Source organism: Engystomops pustulosus, chromosome 7, assembly GCF_040894005.1.
Source record: "Engystomops pustulosus chromosome 7, aEngPut4.maternal, whole genome shotgun sequence".
NCBI lineage: Eukaryota > Metazoa > Chordata > Amphibia > Anura > Leptodactylidae > Engystomops > Engystomops pustulosus.
In genome coordinates this window covers 30371857-30399488 of record NC_092417.1, presented here as the reverse complement: position 1 = coordinate 30399488, position 27632 = coordinate 30371857, and the positions used below count along the sequence as shown (strand labels likewise).

Genomic DNA, 27632 nt, shown 5'->3' with positions numbered 1-27632 from the left:
ATGTAGAAACCATGTTTTTTTTATGACTTTATTTTTATTTGGTTTTTTTAAAAATTTAATACAAAGAACAACATATATGTGTATCATCTTAAGTTTCATGACATTAAGAAACATAATACATTGTTGATATATGATACATTGCGTAAGTATTATAAACATATATGAACATATACAAAAAAGGTAACAGTGCCTGTTGTTTAATGTACATTAAAGATATTTGTTTCGGATTTATACAACATATATAACAAAAAGAGTCAGATTGTGTTAAGGTCTGAGCCTGGAGACATAGTTTTGTACAGGACAGGGAGACCACGTTCGACATAACATTTCTCAGTAATAGCCGTGGACATGTTTCCTCTCAGTATTTGGCAGCCTCTCTCACATTTTCCAGCAGAGAGAATATGGCCGGGGGCCAGCAATCATTTCCTCCTCTTCGCGCTTGCAGCACATTTCTAGCAGTTAGTATTGCTTTGCATAAAGATAAGATCAAAACTCGTCAAATTATATTCTATTGAATGTAAATAGTATTGTGGTATGAATTTACATACAATCTGTATACATATATGTCATAAAACATTAGCGCGGCCATGGGCGCAACGCAAACTTCCTGTAAATTAGTCACATGACCATCAAGAAATGGGGCATGTGGGGAGATCTCTTCACTTTACTGCTGTGTAGCCCCTCCCCCTGAGTAACTGCTGTAGGTTTCAAACTGAAGCTGTTGCAGCAGTGACTCAGAGCTGTGTATAGTTCACATTTCTACTATGCTTTGACTTTCAGGTCACACCATTTTTAAGATCACTGCTTGCTGAATCTAGAATATGCAAATAAGTTTCCCAGAGTGTGAAAAGAATATGGAAACCTTCTTGTTTTTTTTTTTTTAATTGTTTCTTAATTTGCCAAATGCTTTGAAATAACATGAAATATTCTTATTTTCTTTTACCGCCATCCATATAGAGATCTCTGGTATAATTTTTTTAAAAATATTCATGCCTATTTCTTATAGGGTCCATCAGCACCCAACCACTGGAGCACATGTCCTGCTATAACCTGGGCGTCCACTATATACACTTTGTTATAAAGAAAATAATTAATTTAGTTTAAAAAAAAAATCTTTGAAAAAGTTTGAAAAATTTTATAGATTATGCAGTTTTCTTTTACTGCGGCCCACAATATCCAGCGTTAAAAAATTATATAAGTCCCCCTATGATTTGTAAAGCGCTTGTCACAGTCTATGGAGATTAGTCCCTTAGGACTAAGTAAGTGGACTCCCTGGACCACCGCGGGAGATAACAACCTTAGCCACACCCGGGAGCGGAGTCTAAGTGAACTCCTGGTCTTCGCCAGAGCCCGCCGCAAAGCGGGATGGACTTGCTGCGGTGGGGAGTCACCAGGTCGCTCCACGGGTGCGACTAGGCCCACGGTGGCAGCCAAGGTAGGGACAAGGGGACCACGGGAAGGCAGGCAGGACCACGGGAAGGCAGGCAGGCAGGACCACGGGAAGGCAGGCAGGCAGGACCACGGGAAGGCAGGCAGGCAGGACCACGGGAAGGCAGGCAGGCAGGACCACGGGAAGGCAGGCAGGCAGGACCACGGGAAGGCAGGCAGGCAGGACCACGGGAAGGCAGGCAGGACCACCACAGGATGCCAGGACCGCCACAGGAGCCACAGAACAGGGGAAACAACACGGAACACAGGAAACCGGGAACTCAGAGGCGTCTGGAAACGCTCAAGAAGGCTTTCTCCTCAGAAGAGTGAACTGAAGATCCGGAGGGGGATGCTGGGAGTCGCCAGGCTATATAGCCGAGCCAGGAATGCCAGAGCCAATAAGGAGGACGCTGCCCTTTAAGGCTGGGAGAAGTCCGCGCGCGCTCCCTCTAGTGGCAGGAGCACGCGACTGCATGGAAGAAGCATGCGGCCTACACGCTGGGAGCAAGAGTGCAGGCCGGAGCCTGGAGAGGTAAGTGAGAGCTGGGGGAGCGGGGACCGCGGCAGCAGGCACGGGTACACCCTCAATCCGTACCGAGGATCGTGGGTGTAACCGTGACAGTACCCCCCCCCCCCTTAGGGCCCCTCTTCTCTTCTTCTTCAGCCCGCTGTTCTTCTTTCTTCGCCTCCTCCAATTCTTCTTGGTGATGATACACCTTAGGAGGAGAGAAGGCACCGGGAAGACTTGGAAAGCAGGCTGGGTCGGCTCTAGGCACACCGGAGCAGCCTCAGGGGAGGCCAAAGCAGCCGTGGCAAGCTGCGGAGTCTCTGGAGCAGCCGTGGCAAGCTGCGGAGTCTCTGGAGAAGCCGTGGCAAGCTGCGGAGTCTCTGGAGCAGCCGTGGCAAGCTGCGGAGTCTCTGGAGCAGCCGTGGCAAGCTGCGGAGTCTCTGGAGCAGCCGTGGCAAGCTGCGGAGTCTCTGGAGCAGCCGTGGCAAGCTGCGGAGTCTGGGGCACCACTTGGGCAGCACTGGCAAGCTGCAGAGTCTCTTGGGCAGCCGTGGCAAGCTGCGGAGTCTGGGGCGCCACTGGAGCAGCCGTGGCAAGCTGCGGAGTCTGGGGCGCCACTGGAGCAGCCGTGGCAAGCTGCGGAGTCTGGGGCGCCACTGGAGCAGCCGTGGCAAGCTGCGGAGTCTCTGGAGCAGCCGTGGCAAGCTGCAGAGTCTGGGGCGCCACTGGAGCAGCCGTGGCAAGCTGCGGAGACTGGGGCGCCACTGGAGCAGCCGTGGCAAGCTGCGGAGACTGGGGCGCCACTGGAGCAGCCGTGGCAAGCTGCGGAGACTGGGGCGCCACTGGAGCAGCCGTGGCAAGCTGCGGAGTCTGGGGCGCCACTGGAGCAGCCGTGGCAAGCTGCGGAGACTGGGGCGCCACTGGAGCAGCCGTGGCAAGCTGCGGAGACTGGGGCGCCACTGGAGCAGCCGTGGCAAGCTGCGGAGACTGGGGCGCCACTGGAGCAGCCGTGGCAAGCTGCGGAGTCTGGGGCGCCACTGGAGCAGCCGTGGCAAGCTGCGGAGTCTGGGGCGCCAGTGGAGCAGCCGTGGCAAGCTGCGGAGACTGGGGCGCCACTGGAGCAGACGTGGCAAGCTGCGGAGACTGGGGCGCCACTGGAGCAGCCGTGGCAAGCTGCGGAGACTGGGGCGCCACTGGAGCAGCCGCGGGGAGCTGCGGAGCCACTGGAGCAGCCGCGGGGAGCTGCGGAGCCACTGGAGCAGCCGCGGGGAGCTGCGGAGCCACTGGAGCAGCCGCGGGGAGCTGCTGAGCTACTGGAGCAGCCGCGGGGAGCTGCAGAGCCACTGGAGCAGCCGCGGGGAGCTGCGGAGCCACCGGAGCAGCCGCGGGGAGCTGCGGAGCCACTGGAGCTGCAGCGGGGAGCTGCAGAGCCACTGGAGCAGCCGCGGGGAGCTGCAGAGCCACTGGAGCAGCCGCAGGCAGGACCACGGGAAGGCAGGCAGGCAGGATTACGGGAAGGCAGGCAGGCAGGCAGGACCACGGGAAGGCAGGCAGGCAGGACCACGGGAAGGCAGGCAGGCAGGACCACGGGAAGGCAGGCAGGACCACGGGAAGGCAGGCAGGACCACCACAGGATGCCAGGACCGCCACAGGAGCCACAGAACAGGGGAAACAACACGGAACACAGGAAACCGGGAACACGGGAACTCAGAGGCGTCTGGAAACGCTCAAGAAGGCTTTCTCCTCAGAAGAGTGAACTGAAGATCCAGAGGGGGATGCTGGGAGTCGCCAGGCTATATAGCCGAGCCAGGAATGCCAGAGCCAATAAGGAGGACGCTGGCCCTTTAAGGCTGGGAGAAGTCCGCGCGTGCTCCCTCTAGTGGCAGGAGCACGCGACTGCATGGAAGAAGCATGCGGCCTACACGCTGGGAGCAAGAGTGCAGGCTGGAGCCCTGAGAGGTAAGTGAGAGCTGGGGGAGCGGGGACCGCGGCAGCAGGCACGGGTACACCCTCAATCCGTACCGAGGATCGTGGGTGTAACCGTGACAGCGCTGCAGACTATGATGGCGCTATATAAATATAGGTGATTGTTATTGTTAATAATAAAAGAAACTGTATTTTTCAGGATCTAGATGTACATTAGAAAACTTGACCAAAAATAGTTCAGAGGCTTTTTGATGCTTTGTTTAAGCAGCAGTGACACCTGGTGGTCTATTACTGCACATACAGGTGTTCTCATATACAAGGATGACAAGGGCTGCTCAACAAATCCCTTTTTGGGAAGAAATATTAGAATAAATCTTTTCACTGTAAATTTGTGGGTGAAGCCACTGAGCAAACTCCAGTTACAGGCCACACTTTCCTGAGAATAAGACCCAGTGGCAGTGGTCCAAATCCATAATAAGCAACTGTTCCGGACCAGGACGAAAGGCAGGGAAAAATGGGAGGCGGAACATTTTTGTTTCATAAAGTATATTACAAAATTTACTATTCTTATCTATATTATTCATCTATGTAATTTGGCTAAAAAATTTGTTTTACTTTAAGACATCTTTTAATTCCGTGCAGCAGAGCCGGAAAAACATCCCACTCTGCCCCAATATTGTGTTCTTACTAAATAGCTGCCCGTATTTCTCCCCAATACCATGCCCACCTTGCTACAATACTATATACAGGCAGTCCCCTACTTAAGGACACCCGACTTACAGACGACCCATAGTTACAGACGGTCCCCTCTGCCCTCTGGTGCTTTAGTATAGTCCTAGACTGCAATGATCAGCTGTAAGGTGTCTGTAATGAAGCTTTACTGATAATGCTTGGTACAATTACAGCAAAATATTTTGAAACTCCAATTGTTACTGGGACAAAATTTTTTTTTGTCTGGAGCTACAATTAAAAAATATACAGTTTCGACTTACATACAAATTCAACTTAAGAACACACCTATGGAACCCATGTTGTATCTAACCGGGGACTGTCTGTATGGTATAATCTGTCTCCACTGAGGGCTGCTTCTCCTGTCCAAAATACTGTGCCTATTGTGTTGCTTTATTCACAATCTTCCTGTAGCGGCATCATGAACTTTAATATTCAATTTGCCTATAATGCTCTCCAATACACAGGTATGGATTTGTATTTCATGAGCCATTGGAGTATCAACAAATTTTCGCATGAAAGAAAGTAATCCAATTTGAATCCCCTAGTGATGTTTACACAATCAAGATCAATTTTAACCCCTTACTTTACAATTTTACTTCGTTTTATTCATGGTCAGGGTAAGATTCCAGTGTGAGCGGGGACTCTCTAAGAAGACAACTCATGATACCTCTGAGCTGTGAGATACTGTGTGCTGACAATGTGCTTAGATTATCAGGGTACAGGTTTATCTACACTTTTATTTAGCTTCTCAACATTCTACTAGTATCTGATACAGAGAAAAAGAGAGCTGAGACAAATCAGAGATGATGAGATCCATGACATGGATATAACACACAATGACACTCTCGGCTCTGCTCACTCACCTATAACACACTGTCACCTCTTCTAACTCACCTAACCAATAAAACACACTGTGTGTCAACTGTGCAAGCTTATCTTGTTTTAAGCTTGGCGCAGCTTCCCTTCAATGCCCTGGCGTGTGCCCATGCAGCAGGTTACCACCACATATGGGGTATTGTTATACGTGGGAGGGATTGGGTATCAAATTTTGTGGAGCGTTTTGATATTTTATCCACTGAGAATTTGTACATTTTTTTTTAAAAACACATTCATTTAGCCAAAACATATTTACTTTCAAATTTGTACCTGATTTTGTTTTAACCCCTGTAAATCAATTAAAGGGTTAACAAACTTCATACAAATTGTTTTACATACACTGAGGGGCGTAGTTTCTATAATGGGGTAATTTATGGGGTATTACTTTTATTTAGGCCTCTCAAAGTGATTTGAAACCTGAGCAGGTCCCTCAACAGCAGGATTTTGCATTTTTTATGAAAATGAGAAAAATTGCACCTGACGTTCAAAGCCCCATAACATCCTACAAAAATAAGAGTATGCATAAAAAACCATGGAGACATAAAGAAGACATTCGGTGAATGTTAGTTATTAAGTATTTATGCGGTTATGACTATGTGTGGAAAAAGTAGAACATTTTGAAGTTCGAAAATCGAGAATTTTTCCAAATTTTCCCCAAATATCAGATTTTCTCATAAATAAATGCAAAACATACCACCAAATTTTTCAACTAACATGAAGTACAAAGTGTCACGAGAAAACAATTTTAAAATCACTTAGATATGTTAAAGCGTTTCAAAGTTATAACCACTTATAGTGACACAGGGCAGATTTGAAAAAATGGGCCGTTTCAGGAAGGTGAAAAGTGGCTTCGGCCTTAAGGGGTTAAATAAAAAAGGACCCTTTTAGCTGGTTTTACTGGAAAACCATTGAACAGCAATTGATATTGACATTTCTGTAACAAATCCAATTGTGCACAAAACATGGCTTTATATACATGGTAAAAAGTAAAAAAAAAATCTTATGGAGCGACATTATAAGGAAAACATGTGAGTTAGTGGTATACTTCACCCTAGAGACACGTCAGCAGTCACTGTTCATTTCGAGACCTTGCAGGGAAGATAAGTTACATCTGTCCCAGGATTTGGCATTACATAAGCACATGGTGACGGATTGAGGAAGTGTAGGGTTGTCAGTGTCGCCTAACTCGTTGTGAATCTTTCCCGTCCTGGACTGCAGGGTCTGGATGGTGTCACCGTCACTTTTTTCAACATCAATATTTAAGTTAAAACATTCAGGATGTTAGGCGAGACTTCAGAGGGAATGAGCAGAAATACTTCCCCATGTGTTCGTGGTATGTTTCCCAGAAACGGGTCTATGTCTTTTCCCAGGCTGGGCTGTATACTGTCACATACATGTATGGTATGTACACACACCAACTAATGAAAACATCTCCATTGTTACCAAAAAAAGCACAAACTACATTAAGACTGGCAAAAAACTTTGACTAGGACCTTTTACCAATCAGCCAGTGTATAAAGGTGGTTTTGGCAAACTGCTGCTCATTATATTCAATTGATTAAGACCTCTGCTGCAGTTCCCCCAAACCACCACTATAGACTGTAGGGAGTCCTCAGCTTCTCACTCCATTCCTTAGGTTCTAGCACTGAGATCACAGGTAGATGCTCTACTCTTTTAAAGCCAACTGTGTATGAGCTCATTGAATAGAGCAGAAAGCTCTTCAGGATGAAGCACCTCCCCAATTAACACTTGCAGAGCTGCAGCCTTCGATTAAAATTCTATTCTTCACAGTCCTATTGTTGCTAATCATGTACACAAAGATATGACTACACAGATATCCAAACCTGCTACCTAACACTGTCTTCAGTTTTTAATAGCCAAAACTACTGCTAGATTCCATTCAAGGTTCTTTGTTCCACACTTGTCCTAGGTTCTGTATACAATGTATTGACTTTCCTTCTTGATGATATCCCCATCTACTAATATAATCTACCTTCTCATGTATAGAGTCAGAAATTACGGGAGGTTTTCAACCTGGACTTTCCTGAAAATAATTTTTTGGCCAAAACCTTATGTATCGTCACCGGGCCGGACATGGTGGATCTCACCTTTCACAACTTTGTATCCTACAAGGAGAATGTTGGCAAGGTATAGTACCGGCCGTCTCACAAAGAAATTATTTGTTGTGTTTATAAAGATATTGCTTAATTCGTTAATGGTGTTGAGCAAGTTTAAAGGTTATTTCAGAATTTTATATGTGTTCAGAAGAGATGTGTCCTCACACTGCTGTGCTCTTACCTCCCTGCATTGAACTGCCATACAGCTCCTTTAATAATTCCTTTATTTATATAGCGCACACAGATTATGCAGAGCTGCACAGAGCTTTCCAAATCATTCCCCGTAACCCTTGGGGCTCACAATCTAATCAACCTACCGGTATGTTTTAGAGTGTGGGAGGAAACCGGAAGACCCAGAGGAAATCCACACAAACACGGAACGAACATACAAACTCTTTACAGATGTTGATGCTGGGACTTGAGCCCAGGTCCCCAGCGCTGCAAGGCTGTAATGCTAACCACTGAGCCACCTTGTGCTTGACTTGCTTCTATCATACCCTCCTCCTTTTCTTTGTTCTGCATGAAAGCTGTATCGGTGTCATTGATGGATGCTACAGCTGTCACTTAGAGCAGAGGTGAGGGGCTGTGGATAAGATCAGTTTAGGGAATAGATGGCTCTTTATCAACCTTATGGCAGTCAATGTATAGGAGTAAATTGCAGAGAAGTCAAGCGATTTTCTGACAGACCTATCTATTGCAGGACTGGGCTACTGACATCATGATGATCATCCAGAATCCTCTCCAAAATAATGCTTCCAGATACTCCTTCTATGAAAAAATGTAAGTGATGCACATAATATTTAAGGTGTCCTACGAGGGGTTTGGTGGAGATATAAAGAAATGGTAGTAAAATTACTATTTGAAATTTTTAAAATCAATGTTTTGGGGGTAAAGGATAAGCAGCTTTTTGTATTTAGTGAGGGATTAGGCCATTTTATGTAAGATTCTCCTTAGCAACACTCTAAAAGAGCGTTATTAAGGGGAGCATCTATGCACAGCGAGTAAGGATGCAGGAAGTTATTGTTAGGTTGTGCAGAGGATCTGTCTGGTTGTAGCCTCTTGGCAGCTTTATGCAACCTAAACCTATGGTCACTGTCTTTATGGCAGCAATAATTAACAGCCCTTCTTATCTCCTGGAGCCGGACAGTGAAAGGATAGAGCAAGGAAGTGAAGTTTTGTTAGTGATCAGAGTTGATTGGGAACAGTAAATAAAGTGTGGGATGTTTTTCTCCTATTATGTGCCAAGCAGAAAATTTTGTTATTTTTTTTTCCCCCATGTTTTTCCCCTTTTTCTTCTCTTTAGACACGTAAAACTCACACTCCAACTAAATCCAGAAGGAAAGATTCCTGTGCGCAAGTAAGACATCAAATTTACACATTTTGGAGGACAGTTTAGTCTTGGTTCAATTTCAGTTAATTGCCCTTACAATGCATCTAGATAATGAAAATGTGCTTGTTGCTACCCCATCAGACATCCTCTTCTTAGAGTAAATGTCCCAATTGCTCCCCCTCAGTATGTTCTCAGGAAGGAGGAAACAACTATGTGGTTCACTCTTAGTTATAGTGTATGGGGGCAAAGAGATCAGTCATATGTGGAGGGTCTCTGGCCATATATTTAGGCCTGATTAACTATCAGGTGGCAGCTGTGGTCTGGTTATCCCTAGGGGTAAGTAATGTGATTTCGGTCAGACTCTCGCGAGGGTGAAATTTACCCTCAAAATCCATCATGATAAACCAGGGACATTTACTCATAGATCAAGGCACTGTGACTTTGATAATCTTCTTATATTTGTTATCCATGGCCTCCTTCCTTCTAAAATCAAATTTAAAAATTATTATAAGGAGCCTGAAGTTCTATTGGGGTGTTACCAGAGCTCCTCTGTGCTGTAGCTCCACACGCTGTTACACTGTACACTCCCTTAGCACTCCTCCCCTCCCTCTGCCTGCTGTGTTCTTACTTCAGCTAAGGAAGTTTCAGCACACAGTGGGAGAAAGGAAGTGCTCCTGCACTGTGTATCTACAGCACAGAGGGGCTCTGGTAACAACCCCAATGGCACCTCAGCCTCATTAGGATAATTTTAAAACTTGATTATAGAAGGAAGAGGCCACGGATAACAAATATAAGAAGATTACAGTTCCACGGTTCCTGGATCTGTGAGTAAGTGTCCCTGGTTTAACATGATGGAATTTGCTAGATTTCCTTTAAAGTGTTTTTAAAGCCAGAAGTGGATTCAACAAGATTTAGCTCCAAAACTTCATCCAAACAAAAAGTATTTTGGCGTTATTATTATTATAAGCAGTATGTGAACACAGGCTAAAACAATATAACATGAATATGTGTCCAATACTGTGATATAGAACACCAGCTTTTTAGCAGATTTAATTTATTACAAAAAATACCTGTATTAACCCGAAAAACCTGTCTTTTTTCCCTTCTTGGACAGTATTTTCCAGATGTTTCCTGCTGACAGGAAAAGAGTAGAAAATGCATTACACGCCTGTCATCTCGCGAAGGGGAAAGTGAGTGTGATACCATCGCTGAACTTACTTATTGGCCCTTTCTTCTTCCCATAGCGGCGATTTATTGTAAATTTATTTGTGCTAAAATAAAATAAATAAAAAATTTTACTGATTTTTACAAGCTGCACACAAAAAAAGTTAACACATTTTCAGCAATAGGGCAGAGCCACCCCAAGATAGTACCACTGAAAAATGCATCGCATCCCGCAAATAACAAGCCCTCGCATTGCAACATTTACAGAAAAACAATTATTTTATAGCTCAAAAAAGTGCAAACCAACTAAAAATCACTAAATTCTATAAGGCAAAACTGGCAGCTGCAGGGCGCTCCTTCCCCTCTGCGCCTCACTGTGCGCCCCTACAAGTAAAGGCCACATGTGGGGGGTCTCTGTACTCGGGAGAAATTGCATAACAAATTTTAAGATGAGTTTTCTCATTTTATGTTTTGTGAACATTTAGCTTTTAAGGGTTAATTGAAGGTAAAACTGCCAAAATTGGACCGTTCTAAATTTTACCTCCATTTTGATTTAATTACTGTGAAGATCTCAAGGGGTTAACAATCTTCCTAAAAGCTGTTTCTGATAGTTTGAGGGGTGCAGATTTGAAAATGGGTTAGTATATAGGGGGTTTCGAATATAATATATTTAAAATTTCATTAAAAATAGTAATTATCCCCCCAAAAATCAAATCTCCTTGAAAACACGGAAAACCGATGTTCGATTTGTAAGCTGCGTGACATTGAAATAAATTTTCCAGACATTTGAAAAATGATGATGGTAAATCTGGCTGAAAACGAGATAATTTTGAAAATTTTTGGCAAATTTTTCAAAGGATGCATAATTTTTTAAATAAATAAATGCAAAAATTTATCAATAAAGTTATAACCATATAAAGCGACGCATGTCACATTACAAAACATAGGGCTGAACCTTAAGCTATAGACGGGCCGCGTCCTGAAGGGGTTAAACTAGGATCCAGTCATCTCTTTATGGCTGAGCTGCAATACCAGCACTAACCGTGGTCAGGTGCTGTTTTTCCTCCAGACCCCATCTGTCCATGAAAGAAAGTTCTCAAATTACAATCCCCTAGTGATGTTTACACAATTAAGATCATTATTAACCCCCTTACTTTACAATTGTACTCAGTTGTATTGCTGTTTTAACTCCTATCGCTCACTGATGGTCAGTGTAAGATCCCAGAGTGTGTGTGGGGGGGGGGGGGAATTCCCTGAGCAAACACTTCATGATCCCTCTGTGCTATGATTCTGTGTGCTGACAATGTGCTTAGATTATCAGGGTACAGGTTTATATACACTTTCATTTAGCTTCTGAACATTGTACTAGTATCTGACCTATTGAAAAAGAGATGAGACAGAGAGAGAGTGATGATGAGATCCATGAGATGCATATTACAAATGACATACTCAACTCTACTATACCTCACCTAAAACACATACTGTGAAATCTGCTGTGCCTCCCCCTCCCTTGGATGAAGATCTTATCTTTCTGTAGATTTCCTCTCCTTACACACGCTGGCAGGAAGTCTGTGTTTGTGTATTAGTGTGAACTCGTCCTGGGTGGGGGCTAGAGAGGAGCTCAGCGTCAGGCAGAAAAGCAAGATGCCTGTCAGAAGATACAGGGTTGGGTCCAAGGGCAACCAAAATTATATCTGTGAAAAACTGTATTTTTGTTAATAACCTTGAATTTGAGAATATGTAATTTTGTTATCCTGAGCACATTTAAGAATCTTGTCTTCGTGGGAATACCCCTTTAAGTTTACATATGTGGTTCATAAGGAGCATCTGGGACTCAGTATAAGAACATACTTTCATACCGCTCCAGCTCTACAATTAACGTCCCATGGGTATAGATTAATATAGTGCTACTTCCTTAAATGCAGGGTCTTGTAACCTTCCATTAATCTTATAAAGCAGACATTACATAAGACACCTCTCTGTACGGATATTCAGATGCAGACTTCCATGACGCAGCTCTTGTGACTGTATTACGTACCAGAGATCGGAAAGGTCCACACATTGATGGGATACAGTTAATTCGATACTGATTGTTAAAAAGAAACAGCAAGTTCTGGAACCAGAGAGATGCTAACTAGTAGTCTGCTAACTCATATCTCCCTTATTTGCAATAAACTGTATTGGCATCCACTGGATGCTGATACAATATAAGGGATTATTTGAAAAATAAATAATCCCTTATGCAGGGGCTATAGGACATTCAAGGACTTCTTTCTGCAGAACCTCTGTGGTGTATCGCCCAAATATTCCAGACATATACATCCTACTAATACTAATAATTCTCTGTTTTTTTTATCCATCTATAGAACGACTCTATCAATCCTGAGGATTTCCCTGAAACTGTCTTCAGAACGTTCCTCATGCAACTCTGTCCGCGACCCGAGATCGATGAAATCTTTACATCCTAGTGAGTCCGACCCCCTATCCCAGATGCCAGATCCCAGATACAGACATGTCATATAACTTGGTGCACCAAATCTGTCAAGCAGAAAACACATGGATAGGGAAAGGCCACCTTATTAGGGGAAAAAAATCCAATTTCCCTGCCTGGTTCTTTATCTTTTACGAGGTGAAATGGTTTGTTGGCACATGCCACATGCCCAGCCACATGCCCGGCCTGACCTTCCCCCAGCTAAAATGAAACCAACTCTTATGTCTTTTTTGTTCTTGGCCTGTGGCTTTAACTAAGGTTGTAATGGGCAAACTTTATCAACTCACAAACTTCCTAACAGAAAGTTACAGCTTGCATTTTTGTGAGCTGCAATATCCTGTAGATAAGAGTTTGGTTAATTTCGAGGCTGTGAAACTGACCTCACAATGCTGAGACTTCCTCTTGTTACATAAAGGAGCTTCACGATGGCACTGGGTTACTAGATGCATTGTGCTTTCAGTAAACGGACAAGTGTAGAAGTAGCATAAGGATACTCACATGTAGATTTTTTGGCAATTGTTTCCCACTTCAAAATTCTTGTGGAAAAGTATCAGGAAGAAGCCAATTTAGGATTCTGCATGGATTACAGTGGATTACTCGTTGCTGTTTCAAAATTTTGGCAAAAAACTCATGAGTAGAGATGAGTAGCCCCAAACTTTAGGTTTAGTGTCCACCATTCGGCAACTCTGCCTAAACCAGACGTGTTGCGTGATGAGTTTATCTCTTTGGGAATGAAAGGATTGTGCATGCTGAGATCCAATATGGCTGATCCTTCTATCTCCAAATATGCGTGCATGAAAAATCTCAGTACCTCCATATACACTAGTAAGGATAGATGGCCACCATTGGGTTCAACCAATAATTTTTTTCTTATGTGTAAAGTTCTTTAGAGCAGATTTTTCCATTTCAAGTTGGATGAAATTTCTACAATGGTTATGAGTAGGGATGAGCAAACTTTAGGTTTGGTGTCCTCCGATTTGCAGCTCCACCTAACCTGGATGTGCCGTTTGATGCTCCGCAGAGCCAATAGACATGGCTTTGATTGGCCAGTTGGACAACTAGTAGACACACCTGGCCAATCACAGCCATAACTAGGTGCTTGGGCGTGAAGCTGTCTCATTGGCTGCTCTGCAGCCCATCAAGAAACATGTCCGGGTTAGGCAGAGCTGCCAAGCGAAGGATGCCAAACCTAAAGTTCGAGTCTGCTCATCTCTACTCATGACCATTACAGAAACTTCCTCCTAGTGGAAAAATCTGCTCTAAAAAACTTAGTGGGACCATACCTTTACACATAAGAAAGGAATATCGGTTGAACCCAACAATGGTGGAATTACCGGCCAACTATCCTAACAAGTGTATCCAGTTTTTCATGTAAGCATATTTGGAGATAGCAGGATCAGCCATGTTGGATTTCAACATGAACAATCCTTTGATTTCGAAAGAGATAAACCAGCATCTAAAGAACATCTTATTCCCATCGTTCTACTGAAAGTCAATGCATGTGAATAGGGAAATCAGAAGTATGGCCTAAAGAGCTGTGCACCAGAGGTATATGCTGCTTGGAATCCCCTACAAGGGTGAAAATGGAAAGCACAATGTAACGCTTGCCATGGCTAACCCATCCTAATCGCATAGGACAATATCAGAGGCAACGTTTAACCATGGAAATGAACTTCTGGTCTTACAGTCATAGGCGTGAAATAAATTTCTGTATTTTTTGTGTTTCAGCCACTCCAAAGCCAAACCATACATGACGAAGGACCACCTCACCAAGTTTATCAACCAGAAGCAGAGAGATAGTCGCTTGAATGAACTGCTCTTCCCTGCCGCAAAGATCGAGCAAGTGAAAGTCCTCATAGAAAAATATGAGCCCAGTGCCATCAACAAGCAGAGAGGTGGGAATGACGTGTCCCAGCAACGTCACACAATATCACATCATCTTATCTCTTTTTGATTTTATATTACAAAATACTACTTTGATATTTTTACTACATGTCAGCTGCCAAATCTCTCCAAAAGTAATCATAATGCCATGCAAGGGACATTCACACAAACATATCCTGATTGAGAGAGCTCAATGTCTAAATGTCTTATGGTTAATGGCTCTGAGAGCTGACAGAATGCCCTTAAAGGGGAACTTTCACAACCTCCACCAATTCTAAATCTTTGCATCCTTGAATCTGTGACTCTAGAATTAGGATTCGGGTCCATGCCAGATTTCGTGGGCTCTTGTTCACAGATCCAAACACGAACTTCAGTCAGAAGTTCAGGTCCCGGTTCGAGAGTAACAAGATAACGCTGGTTGATGGACTGTTGAGCCGCCAGTCAGCTAATTTAGCCCAAAGCAATCACAGGCACACCCAGTTTCAGCATGGCTGTGATTGACCAGGCAAGACATGTGACTCTGCTGTATAAGAGGCAGGGTCACATCTCCTGACATCTTTACATCTGTAGAGAGCCAGGGAGATGCTGCAACTGGAGGGACAGTGAGGGAAAGAATAGAGCTGTAATCAGTACAGAATTCCCCTTTTGGGCACAGATAAGGAGATCGAAATAATTGCCCTTTTCAGGGCAGCGTGAAGAAGTGTTATAGTGAGGTAACCTTACTGTATCATCATCTTCATCATTAATGTAATCATTTCAGAATTCCCCTTTTGGGCACAGATAAGGAGATCGAAATAATTGCCCTTTTCAGGGCAGCGTGAAGAAGTGTTATAGTAAGATAACCTTACTGTATCATCATCTTTATCATTAATGTAATCATTTCAAAATCCCCCTTTTGGGGACAGATAAGGAGATCAAAATAATTGCCCTTTTCAGGGCAGCGTGAAGAAGTGTTATAGTGAGGTAACCTTACTGTATCATCATCTTCATCATTAATGTAATCATTTCAGAATTCCCCTTTTGGGCACAGATAAGGAGATCGAAATAATTGCCCTTTTCAGGGCAGCGTGAAGAAGTGTTATAGTAAGATAACTTTACTGTATCATCATCTCCATCATTAATTATAAATAGCATCATTATTCATGCAACAGTATATTCCTAAACTGCAGATCTCTGCTTACTGCATCAGAGTTTTCCTAAATAGCGGTGCCTGTGTTTGCTCCATCCATATATTTCCCTAAATAGTAGATTCCTTGTTAACTGCATCAATGTCTATATAAATAGCAGTGCCAGTTTTTGCCTAATCCTTATATCCCTAAACGGCAGAGTCCATGTTCACTGCATCCACGTTTTCTTAAATCACAGTGCTGGTGTTTGCTCCCCGAAATTGCACAGTATTCACTGCATGCCTGTTTTCCTAAATTGCAGATGTTTGCTAAATCTGTATATATCCCTAAATTGCAGGTCCATGTTCAGGGAGGCAGGTCCATGTTTACGGACACAGGTCCATGTTTTTTTCCTCAATGGTGATGCCAGTGTTTGTATATATCCCCATTTGAAGGTCCCATCGCTTCTTTTAAGGCTATGAGAATGACTGCATCTGCACACCCATAGAGACTTTAACCTCAATGACATTAACAGCAATTTTTAAATACTTTTTATTATTATTATTCCTTCCTGCCCTGTTATTAACCCCATTTTGCAGCCCTCTAGCCCTTTCCTCCATAATTTTACAGCCATTTTTGGGTGTAAAATTTGGCTCCCCGTTGATGAAGCAATGTGGTTTGTGTTCAGGGTCAAGTCCATGCGTATAAACATGTCTGTCACAGGAAGCCAGTGCAAGGAGAGAGAGTTTCTTCTTTATCAAATTGCACATGAGAAAATTATGAATTTCTATACATATAATTAATCAAATTAGCCTTTGTCATTGGATGGTAATTTAAGCAGCACCTGTACTCCATTTTCAGAATCATTTTACATATATTTTGGTTGTTTTCACACTTTTTGGTAGATATTCTTTTATTTGTATAATCTAATCATGAGCAGATCTCCCTAACATGATGGGGAAATGGTCTGATATAATGTTGCATTGGTAAATACATTGTACAGTGGAAGTGTAATTTTAAATGAGAAAAGTTTGACTGTGGAGGGTTCTGACTACGACTACGATATCATTGGTTCTTTCTCCACTCTAGGACAGCTGTCTCCAGAAGGTATGGTCTGGCTACTCTGTGGGTCTGAGAATAGTATTGTGTCGATGGACAAGTTACCTGTGAATCAGGACATGGACCAACCTTTTACTCACTACTTTATCAACTCTTCTCATAACACTTACCTCACAGGTACTCGTCTTCTTCACAGGTTCTCTTCTGTATCTTCTCTACTGCTCAGAACCCATAAGCATTCTGTAAATCCCAATATTTAACTCAGCAAAGGCAACAATCATACGGAATAGAAAAATATATATTTAAAAAAAAAAACATCCAACACGTGTAAAAACTGATCATGCACCACAGATAATGGGGCTTATTTACTAAGGGTCCGTGGAAGGCACTTTCGTCGGATTTAGGAAATTTTCGGGATTTGCGCCGCTGTGACAGCTATTTAGAAGGGGATTGTGTCGCATGTGATCGGATTGTGGCGCAGCAGCGCTGGCTTTCATGCGACAGAAATCGGGGGGGCGTGCCGTTGGACGATCCGACTGATTCGGACTGAGCGCGGGATTTAATATTCAAATTGTGTTGCAAGCCCAAGCACTTACATGCACCAGGAAGAAGAAGGTGAACTCTGTCGGACCTGAGTGGAGAAGTGACACATGCCGGATATCGGGCGCACGATCTTTGTGAATCGCGGCACAGAGCATTATCGCCGAACAATGGACTTTCAGTGAACCTCGCGGACTGGGTAGGTAAATGTGCCCCAATGGGTAAATCCAAAAAAACAACTAAAGACTGCTGTGTTTTTGTTTCGTGCTTCAGATGCCCAGACAATAGTTTCTGACCCGGAATCTGAAACAGATTTTCAAATACCATAGTAAGAATATACCGTAAGGGTGCAGCACAAGAGAAGTCTTAGTGATTGTAGGAGAAATAAGGGTTCAAGTTTAGTAAAGGACAGAATTGTGAAGAATTTTGTGGGTTGGCACCAGTAGTTTGCATTATTCTAGGACCCCCTCATATTGGAATGAACATCCAATTAAACGCGCAGAATAATACACCCTGTGTTACCTTACTAGCTACTTACTATCTATACTATAAACCTTGCAGCCGGGCAGTTTTCTGGGGTCTCATCCCCTGAAATGTACCGACAGACTTTGCTCTCTGGTTGTCGATGTGTGGAGCTAGACTGCTGGAAGGGGAAGCCTCCTGATGAAGAGCCCATCATCACCCACGGATTTACAATGACTACTGAGATCCTTTTTAAGGTGAATAATCACATTTTTGAAACAAGAGTATTATACGGCATGAGAATCTAACTCCTTTATAAAAATTCTTGTTCAACGAGAATACATTAGCCCTTAACTTTCTCTACTTGTCCAAGAATACATTAGCCCTTAACTTTCTCTACTTGTCCAAGAATACATTAGCCCTTAACTTTCTCTACTTGGCCAAGAATACAGTAGACCTTAAGTTTCTCTACAGTAGACCTTAAAGGGATATTCCCATCTGGGCATTAACATTTAATTTAATTCATTTGCCATATTTCTTCAATTGGATGTTATTAAAAAAAAGTTCCAGTGTGAAAATAATTTCTCATAAATTTCATGTTATCCCTTATAAACAAGACTGTGCCCTCGGATACGACCACCTTGCACTCTGGCAGCGGTGGCCAGACATTCACTATTAAGCCCTGCCTGACCACCTGGCTTCAGGGATCATTACCACAGGACGGCTGTGGGACATAGTCACTACCAGAACCTTTTGTACCTTTGTGCAATCCCTCCAGCAGAGGTGGTCGTATCCAAGGACAAAGTCTGGTTTCTAAAGGACCAAATCACTACATTTATGAAAAATTATCTACACTCAGGTAGATATAATCTAATACCATTTAATACCATCTAATTGAAGAAATGTATATATATATATATATATATATATATATATGGCAGATTAATGAATGAACGTAAATGCCCAGATAAGAATATCCCTTTAACTTTCTCTACTTGACCGAGAATACAGTAGCCCTTAGTAGACTGATCTTATTTTTACAGGATGTAATTGAAGCTATTGCAGAATCTGCATTCAAAACTTCTCCGTATCCAGTGGTCTTGTCCTTTGAAAACCACGTAGACTCGTGAGTACTGCTCATGTCCACCATGATGTGAAATCTTTAAGGAATTAAAGGGATTTTCTAGGTCTACTACATCTTCCTATACAACAATATGTAGAAATCTAGGCCTAATAAATAGTCAAGTACTTGCTAAAAGAAAGGTACAAAGGGTCATTCTGAGACAAGGCCATTACTTTGAAGGATAGGTGATTAATCTATGATCACAGGGGGTCCAATAGCCATTAATATATAATGGGGAAAGCCCTCCAGACCTGCTCCATACCAGAGTCCCACAGAAGTCAATGTAACACAGGACTTTATAGGACTTTGGGAACATCATGGACAGGGGCGTAACTTTAGTGGGTGTAGAGGTTGCAATCGCACCCGGGCCCAAGAGGTTTAGGGGGCCCTTATGGTGTCACTTTCTCTTATGAGAAGACTATTACTATAAACCATACATTATAGTCGGGGGCCTGGCACAGACGTTGCACTGGGGCCCATCAGCTTCTAGTTACGCCACTGATCATGGGTGTCAGCCAATACCCTTCTTCTGGTTACTATAAATTGATAGGTGTCTGTGCATGTTTGGGGCCCACAATTAAGTTATATGTGGTTCCAAAATGAAAAAAAAATCCTTAAGTTATGAGAAAAACGTTAACTTGTCATATTGTATTTTGCAGTGCCAAGCAACAGGCGAAAATGGCTGAGTACTGCAGAACCATATTCGGAGACATGTTACTGACCGATGTTCTGGAAAAGTATCCAGTAAGTCTGATCAAGTATCGTCCAATGAACCCATGATTCACTAAAATCTGTTCTGTGTGTCAGATTCTGGTAGATTTTATACCCCCTGCCCCTTTTTCTATCCTCAACCCCAAATTTAGGACTGTAAGATAACCATGACGGTACCCAATACTATTCCAAGGGCCTTCATTTTTGTCTTTTTTAGTTGAAACCGGGATGTCCAGTTCCAAGCCCCAATGAATTACTGGGCAAAATCCTGATTAAAAACAAGAAAAACCAAGCGTTTTCATCAACGGAGAAAAAAGCACAAACCAACGACCCAACAAGTACAGAACAGGGAAATTCTGAGACAAGTGAAAATTCAGGTAAATCCAATTTTTCACAATCCTATTAACCCTTGTTTGTAGGAGTTTTATTGATCGCATAGACATCATGTATGACGTCATCACCAGTAAAATATATGAAAAATCTTCCCAGATAATCCAACAGAAGAGGACGCTGGGAAAGAAGGTGAAAGTGAGGAGGTTGTCGAAAATGTGAATGAAGAAGAGATGAAACAGATGCAGTCGGATGAGGTAAGATTGGAAATTTGTCCGAGATTTTTGATAAGTGTAAAAACAGCAGCAATTGGTAACTCTTGTTCCCTGCTTTTCAGTAAAACAGGCTCCACCCTTCTGAGGAGGCATTCTAGAATATTTAGGAAATTTTGTCCAGGGTGACCATTTAGCAAACACTGATATTGGATGAGATCTCCACTCACAAAACTAGGCCCTAGTGTACAGAGCAAAGTCCAAAAAGTCTTGGGGTTGGGGAAGTTTGATGTTTAAGATCTTGAACTCATCCAGCCAAACTCCCCCAACCCCAAGACTTTTTGGACTCTGTTCTGTACACTAGGGCCTAGTTTTGTGGGAACAGAAAAGGACCTTCCCCAAAGTGCTTCCACAAGGTTGAGAATATACAGTACACCTGTCCAAAAGATCTTGGTAAAGCACTTGGCTATCTCCACCACTAATGCCCAACCCTAGCTGCATTCAATCTTTTTCTCACTTTCATTGGGTCCCCCCATTCTTATGATAAGTAAGTTTTCAGTCATGTAGGCACCAAATTTCCAGGCAATTTTTACCTGTCGTGTAGATATGTGATAAACGGTGGTTGTGGGATATTTTTAATACTAGATGTGCAGTTTCAAAGATGGTGTTTGCGTTTTTGCTACAAGAAGATATGGAATGAAGTCTTCAAAGTTTTAGGGAAGGTTGTAGTCAGATGTAGTTGTGGCGATGGTAGAAGGTGCAAGTTGCAAAGAAATTATTACCAAACAGGATACTTGTGTTCCATTACCAATTTCCAGCTTAAAGAGGACATTTCACCACCTCACACATGTGGAGATGCAGGGGCTGTTTTACGGATTCAGGGGCACTTAGCATTTTCTTTCTATCATGCATTGTTGCTGAGATATCAGTTCCAGTATCTGACCATTATAATTCTCTCCACTGTCAGAAAGGAGGTGCGTAGGTGGTGCTGGAGTGGAAGAGGTGCTGAAGCAGAAGAGGGGGGGTGTATTATCAAAATTTTCTCTGACGCTGAGACGATTATCATAACACACGACGCCTCCTTAGCTTGCGACAGTGCAGAGGATTATAATGGTCAGAAACTGGAACTGGTATCTCTGCAACAATGGGCGCTAGAAAGAAAATGTAATTTCTAAGCATTATCATCATTCCACAGAATTTCCATAAATATATTGTTAAAATTTTACTATTTATAATACAAAAAAATTCTTTGGCTCTTCAACATCATTGCCAGATTCAGAGTTTTTTTTAATTGTTTGAATAAAGTTTTTAATCACAGTTTTTTTTGTACCACATTACATCTGTACAGGGTACGGCGGGTCAGGAGGCAGTCGCTTATGAAGAGATGTCAAGTTTGGTCAACTACGTCCAGCCTGTTAAATTTGAGTCATTTGAAATATCTGCACGTAAGACGAATTGCTTAAATTATAAGAGATAAAGAGGTTTTCTGGTCTATAAATATTGGTGAACCATCCATAGGATAGTTTATCAGTTTCAGATTTTGAGGAGGCCTGAGACTTGGCACCGTTATCGTTTGGAGATAAAGTAACAATGAGAATAAAGCAGGAAGAACGGCTCCATTGTTTTTGTAGTGGTCAAGTTGTGTTACTGCAGCTCATTTTTTTTTTCAAGTAAATTCCTTATTTTTAGGCTGCCCACTCCCTGATAGTATCTCTTTCCTGGTCAATCAGAATATTGGTATTGTATTGTATTGAGTAGGGTTTTTAGGCTTTCATTTTCAAAATTTTTTTTTTTTTTACTTGGACTACCCCTTTAATTTATACAGCTTTGAATTTTGGTGTAGACAGTCTCACAAATGTAGGTCCCATATGTTAGAAACTAATTTGGTATAAGTTTGTCTGTTCTATGGTATATAAGCACATTGCATGTGTAGTCCAGATAGTGGTGTGAATCTGGTCCTACAGTAGTCAATGTTTTTTCTCTCGTTTCTGTCTCCAGAAAAGAATCAAAGTTATGTCATTTCTTCATTCGTGGAAACCAAAGCCTACGATCTGCTGACCAAGTTCCCAGTGCAGTTTGTTGAGTATCCTTCATTTTGCTCTCGATAAAAAACCTAATAGGGTAATATTATTCGATCAAGGCTATTATGGTGACAAGTGCAGCCAGAAGAATAGCTTAAAAGGGAACAAATCCGGGTTAGGGACCATGCAAAGCTGCGCATGGTGCCAGACCACAGCACTGGAGAGATGTTTGGTGATAACTTTTGTGTGTGATTAATAGCAGCAGGTCTGCGGATCTTAATATTTCAGGATTGGAGCTGGACTTGGAGCACTGAAGCAGAGTGTTTTTGGGTTTATAACTAATTTAGTATTGGACTAATTTAGTATTGGACTAGGAGTCCTCTACAGCTCTTACTCAGAGTCTGGGAAGGGTATGTGGAGCAGTGCATCAAGTCCAGCTACAATCTGGGAACATACATGTATTTTTCACAGTCCTGCTGCTTCGAATAACACACATAAGGTTATTATTGCACAGATCTCCTTGGCAATTCCCAACAGGGTCCGAAGCTTTGTCCCTTTAAATCTGCCCCTAAAATATTATATACACATAGAGAAAAGTCACTTAGGACCAGACTCTCAAGTTACACTTATGGCTCTGAGTTTGCCATACACTACTAATACTTCTACTCATACAGAAGGCAACTCTTTATTTCCTATACAATCTATTCAGATATAATAAGAGACAAATGAGCCGGATTTATCCAAAAGGAACCAGGATGGACTCATCCAACTACATGCCGCAAATGTTCTGGAATGCCGGATGTCAGATGGTGGCGCTCAACTTCCAAACTATGGGTCAGTTTTATGCATATTTATACAATGATCACTTAGTATATGCAGAATATATATTATACATTTCATTTCTTACTATAATAACATTGTCTCCTAGACTTGGCGATGCAGCAGAATATGGCCGTCTTCGAGTTCAATGGCGGCAGTGGTTACATACTGAAACATGAATTCATGAGACGAGCGGACAAGCAATTTGACCCATTCACAGTTGACCGGATAGATGTGGTTGTGGCCAATACACTTTCAATAACGGTAAGTTACTGTTACTGGTGATTCCCATCTCAGATATTTATGGCATAACCTCAGGACCTGGTAACACGACCAATGGAGGTCACATACAAAAGGTAAATGTGCTGTGTATCTCTCTGCATTGAGCTGCTCCTCTCTGCTCTGAGTAACTGCTATAGCTTCTACTCAAAGAAGAGGGATCTCAATGCAAAGAGCTAAGTAGTGTTAAGGACACACCCCCAGTGCTTTTGGAGAATTTAAATTCAATTTTAGCAGTCTGCTGTATCTTAGATACAGCAAAGGGAAGTTTAGCTTAAAGGAAATCTACCCCATGGATTCGGTACTGCACACCAAGCACACTTAGATGCTGGTGTGTGTCCCCTGAAACAGGATCCGTTCTTCGTTTATCTTCAAATGGCCTCATTTGGGTGAAAAATTGTCTTTTAAAGTTATGCAAATGAGCCCCATGGGCTCCTGTTTACATGACAGAAGCCCCTTCTGCTAATTATCACATCACCGGCTCACTGGCTGGAAACGGGAGGGAGGAGGCTGGCAGTAACACTGAATAGAGGGATGAATAATTAGCAGATGACAGAGCCCGAATGGACTTCTGTGATTTAGACAGGAGCCCCTGAGGCTCATTTGCGTACGTTTAAAAGACTATTATCTCCACAATGAAGCCATTAGAAGATAAAGGAATGGCATATCCTGTTTCTGGGGACACATATCAGCATGTAAGTGTGCTTGGTTTATAAAACTGAACCTATGTGGTAGATTTCCTTTAAACTGGGGAAGACAAACAAAAACTGTCTGTTAGACAAAACGTGCAGCTACAATCCTGGAAGATAAATGCATTTCTCACAGTCCTGCTGCTTCTAAACGGTCTCATACTGTGCCGCTAGGTCTTTGAAGTGTGTCATTGTGGATAATAAATTTGATGTAGATTAAGGTGGCCAAGTCTAACTTCGTGCCTCAAATAAGTTGGCTTAGATTTATGGCAGATAATGTGCAATTTAGACATCTCCTATTTTAAAGAGACCACACCCCTCTGCTAATAAACCACACCCATTTGTACTAGTCATAGAAGTCTCTAAAAATGATCTAAAAGGAAATATGGTACAACTCATGTTTTTCAGTGCTAATTCTGTCAGCAATCTGGTGGGTCTTTCTAAGTTTATCTCCCCCAATGTCTGCAGTTATACATGGTCAGCAATTCTGTAAATTCCCTTTAAACTCACTTCTAAGCTAAAGCCGGGCATGAGGTTTTGAGAGTTAGCAACCAAGTAACAAAAAAACACAAGATAAGTGATGAAATATTCTATCTTCAGATAATCTCAGGTCAGTTTCTCAGTGACAAGAGTGTGAAGACCTACGTAGAAGTTGAGCTCTTTGGACTACCTGGAGACCCCAAGCGCAAGTACAAAACCAAATTAACCTCTACTGCCAACTCAATAAATCCTGTATGGAAAGAAGAACCGTATGTGTTTGAAAAGGTAATGTGAGGAATTGTGTGCGATCCTGACGTACAACCTTAGACCTGCACGGCTTAGACCTTGTAGGACGTTTTCTCCTAATCATATCATATTGATCCTTTCCAGATCCTTATGCCAGCAATGGCCTCTCTAAGGGTTGCAGCCTTTGAAGAAGGAGGAAAATTTATTGGCCACCGGATAATACCGGTTGATGTCATCAGATCAGGTACAAGTCCCATTGTATTGTCCTGCCAACAGACATGATACAATCTTGTTACTGTTGTAGTACTCTAGTAGCGTTGTCGTACTGTACTGTTGTATCCTTGTACTGTTGTAGGGAGTTTTATCTGGAAGACAATCATAGTGTATTTTCCTATTTTCATGTGGTAATGTCTCATATGCCACCTAGAGACAAAATGTGTAAATTAGGGATTCTATTAGCAATATAAGTGACCACGACTCTAAAAAGCTCAAAAGCCAACAACTGCTTATTGGGGCAATGGTCCTTTTGTTCTGGGGAATAATGAAAGGGGTTTTCCCACTTACCAAGTTAGGCCCTATCCAGAGAATAAGGCTTACTTGCTGATCGGTGGGGGTCTCAGTGATGAGCCCCCCACAGATCACAAGAACAAGGGGTCCGATGGGGTCCCAGCTGCCTCTGTCGGACGCCATTAATCTCACAGAGATTAATGGAGCAGAAGGTGGCACGTGACCGTTCTGCTCCATACTTCTCAATGGAGCTGACCGATATTGCGAGACCCCCACAATCAGCAAGTTAGGCCCTATCCTGTGCATAGGGTCTTTCTTGGTCCATGGGAAAACCCCTTTCATATTGGTCAAACTATGATTGCAATATGGTGTTTCACAAAGATTCTTCACTAGTGTCTCCACTAGTGTCTTAGTAGCGGCTACCCGCTATGTCCAACCCATTACAGAGCCTTGAAACATGACAGGATGACACACAGTGCCTGTAAGACTCTATATGTCAGCTCCATAGTCTGTAAGAAGTAACAGTTCTGCCAGGAACAAGCACCACAGAACAGAGGTCCACAATTGGTAGTTGTTTTCTGTATCTTGTATCATGTTTCAAGGTTTGTCAATGGGTTGGACATTGGACAATGACCTGCAATGTATATAGGTCAGAATGAACAGAGCAACTATGATCATCTTGTCTCTGCATCGAGACAGACCTCTTCCTGTTTCCGTGATTGGTGGACCTCCACCAATGATAGATGTACCCCCCCCCCCCATGTCTTATTACTGAAAAACTCCTTTAAAACCACATTAGTGTTATGCCCGGAGTGACCTACAGTAGTTACACATGTTCAGAAACTTTTCATAGGACATGGATAAACATGTTGTACTGCTGTGATTATGCCTCCACCACAATCCTGACAAGTCAACATGTGACAGGTGTCATAACAATTTGGAATTTTGCAAATGCATGGTAAATATTGCAAATTTTTGGGGGAACTGTTCGTTGTGAGGCTTTATTGTGTATTCATTACATGCAATTATATTTATAATTTAAGAGGTCCCTTTGATTCCATTGCCAGGCTACCATCACATGTGCCTCCGGAGCGAGAGTAACATGCCCCTTACAATGCCATCGCTGTTTGTCTACGTGGAGGTGAAGGACTATGTGCCAGATACGTGGGCAGGTAATAATCAATTAATTCTTCCTCAATCATTAGTATCAGCTGTATAACTGAAAATACCTTTAAAGTATATTGAAAGTGCCTTTAAGGCAGATGCATTTTTTACCAGTGTACAATCTGTACCAGGTTCCAAACCATAATAAATAGTTCATAGTAATGGACTCTCCAGCTCCTGGGCACCAAGTCCTACACGCACCCTCTGTACCCCGACAAATTACCCTTCGGTTTCCAGAGAAAATACTGTCCCTGGTGTCACACAGAAGAGGCTTTTGTGATATGGACAGGAGCCCCTGAGTCTCATTTGCATAATTTTAGAATACAATGTTATCCAAAATGAGGCCATTAGAAGTTAAAGCAAGAACAGACTCACTTCAGTGTCCTTGGTGTAAAATACTGCATCCATGTGGTATGTTTCCATTAATTTATGCTGGTTTTTAACTTTTAACTTTGTTATGGTCTATTTTGCAGATCTTACTCACGCGCTTTCAAATCCCATCAAAGCCTTCAAAGCCCAGGAGAAGTCAATAAAGATGAATAACAAAGCATCATGTGATGAGGTAGTGAGCAAAACCTTTTATGAACTACTTGGAGCAAAATCAACATATTTAACTTTATAAACAGTTTACCAATGCAAGATACCAGAAGTAAGAATGTACAATGTCCTTCCTTAAAGATCTGCATCCCTTTATGGTCATGCAAACGCTACCTTTTGTTGTGCTTGGAAACATAAAGGTTATGGCTAGTGTGTTGTACTGTTGTATTGAATTGTTTTTTGGGGGGTAATAGGAGATTTCACCAAATTAATTTAAGACTCTTAACTACAAGCAAAAATTTTTGTACAATTTTTAACTAAAGTTACACTTTAGTGCAAAATCGCATGAAGGTTCCAATAATTGAAAAGTGCCATTTGGCATCTGAATAGGTGTAAAAAAGTTAAATATCCAAGTGAGGGGCAATAATGTCATTTTATTTCTTTTTCATTTAGTTTTTAATTGTGTATGTCAATTGTGTAAAAGTTGACCTGAAGGTGTCAATTTAGGTAAATATCGAAAGCACATACATTTACAGTGGCAACTGTTCACCTTAACAATATAATGAACAACCTAGTGAAATAATGTTTGGAAATGAACCTGAACCTTTTATGGCAGACTCCATGACACATTCTCAGAGTATTCTCCGGATCATTCCAATTTGTGAATGTTGATTTCTTTGTTTTTATTCCTAGAAATCGGTCAGCCTTCTATCCAATGGATCATGTCGCTCTATTAAGCTGTCAAACGCGCTGGTGCAGAACTGTACTGCAAGTAAAGTTTTTTCCATTTATTTTACTTTTTGTTTTACAATATTTTTATAGGGCTTTTCAAATATTACAGACTTATAGTAACAAGTGTTATTTTACTTTTTTGAAATGAATAACTACACT

General features: G+C 42.3%; 1 protein-coding gene across 2 annotated transcripts in view; it reads left to right on the top strand.

Annotated features, from left to right (window-relative positions):
- Positions 1–27632, top strand: part of PLCB2 (phospholipase C beta 2) — a 74523-nt gene that overhangs the window by 33598 nt on the left and 13293 nt on the right. For both annotated transcript variants that reach the window (XM_072115293.1, XM_072115294.1), the window contains 21 exons: positions 7478–7618; positions 8288–8367; positions 8891–8944; positions 10032–10107; positions 12448–12548; positions 14301–14467; positions 16652–16798; positions 17723–17880; positions 18667–18749; positions 19406–19490; positions 19675–19834; positions 19947–20044; positions 21348–21444; positions 21998–22082; positions 22730–22854; positions 22949–23103; positions 24408–24572; positions 24678–24777; positions 26108–26212; positions 26678–26766; positions 27435–27513. In XM_072115293.1, coding sequence (XP_071971394.1) covers positions 7478–7618; positions 8288–8367; positions 8891–8944; positions 10032–10107; positions 12448–12548; positions 14301–14467; positions 16652–16798; positions 17723–17880; positions 18667–18749; positions 19406–19490; positions 19675–19834; positions 19947–20044; positions 21348–21444; positions 21998–22082; positions 22730–22854; positions 22949–23103; positions 24408–24572; positions 24678–24777; positions 26108–26212; positions 26678–26766; positions 27435–27513 — 2350 coding nt within the window. The remainder of the gene's footprint in view (positions 1–7477; positions 7619–8287; positions 8368–8890; positions 8945–10031; positions 10108–12447; positions 12549–14300; positions 14468–16651; positions 16799–17722; positions 17881–18666; positions 18750–19405; positions 19491–19674; positions 19835–19946; positions 20045–21347; positions 21445–21997; positions 22083–22729; positions 22855–22948; positions 23104–24407; positions 24573–24677; positions 24778–26107; positions 26213–26677; positions 26767–27434; positions 27514–27632) is intronic.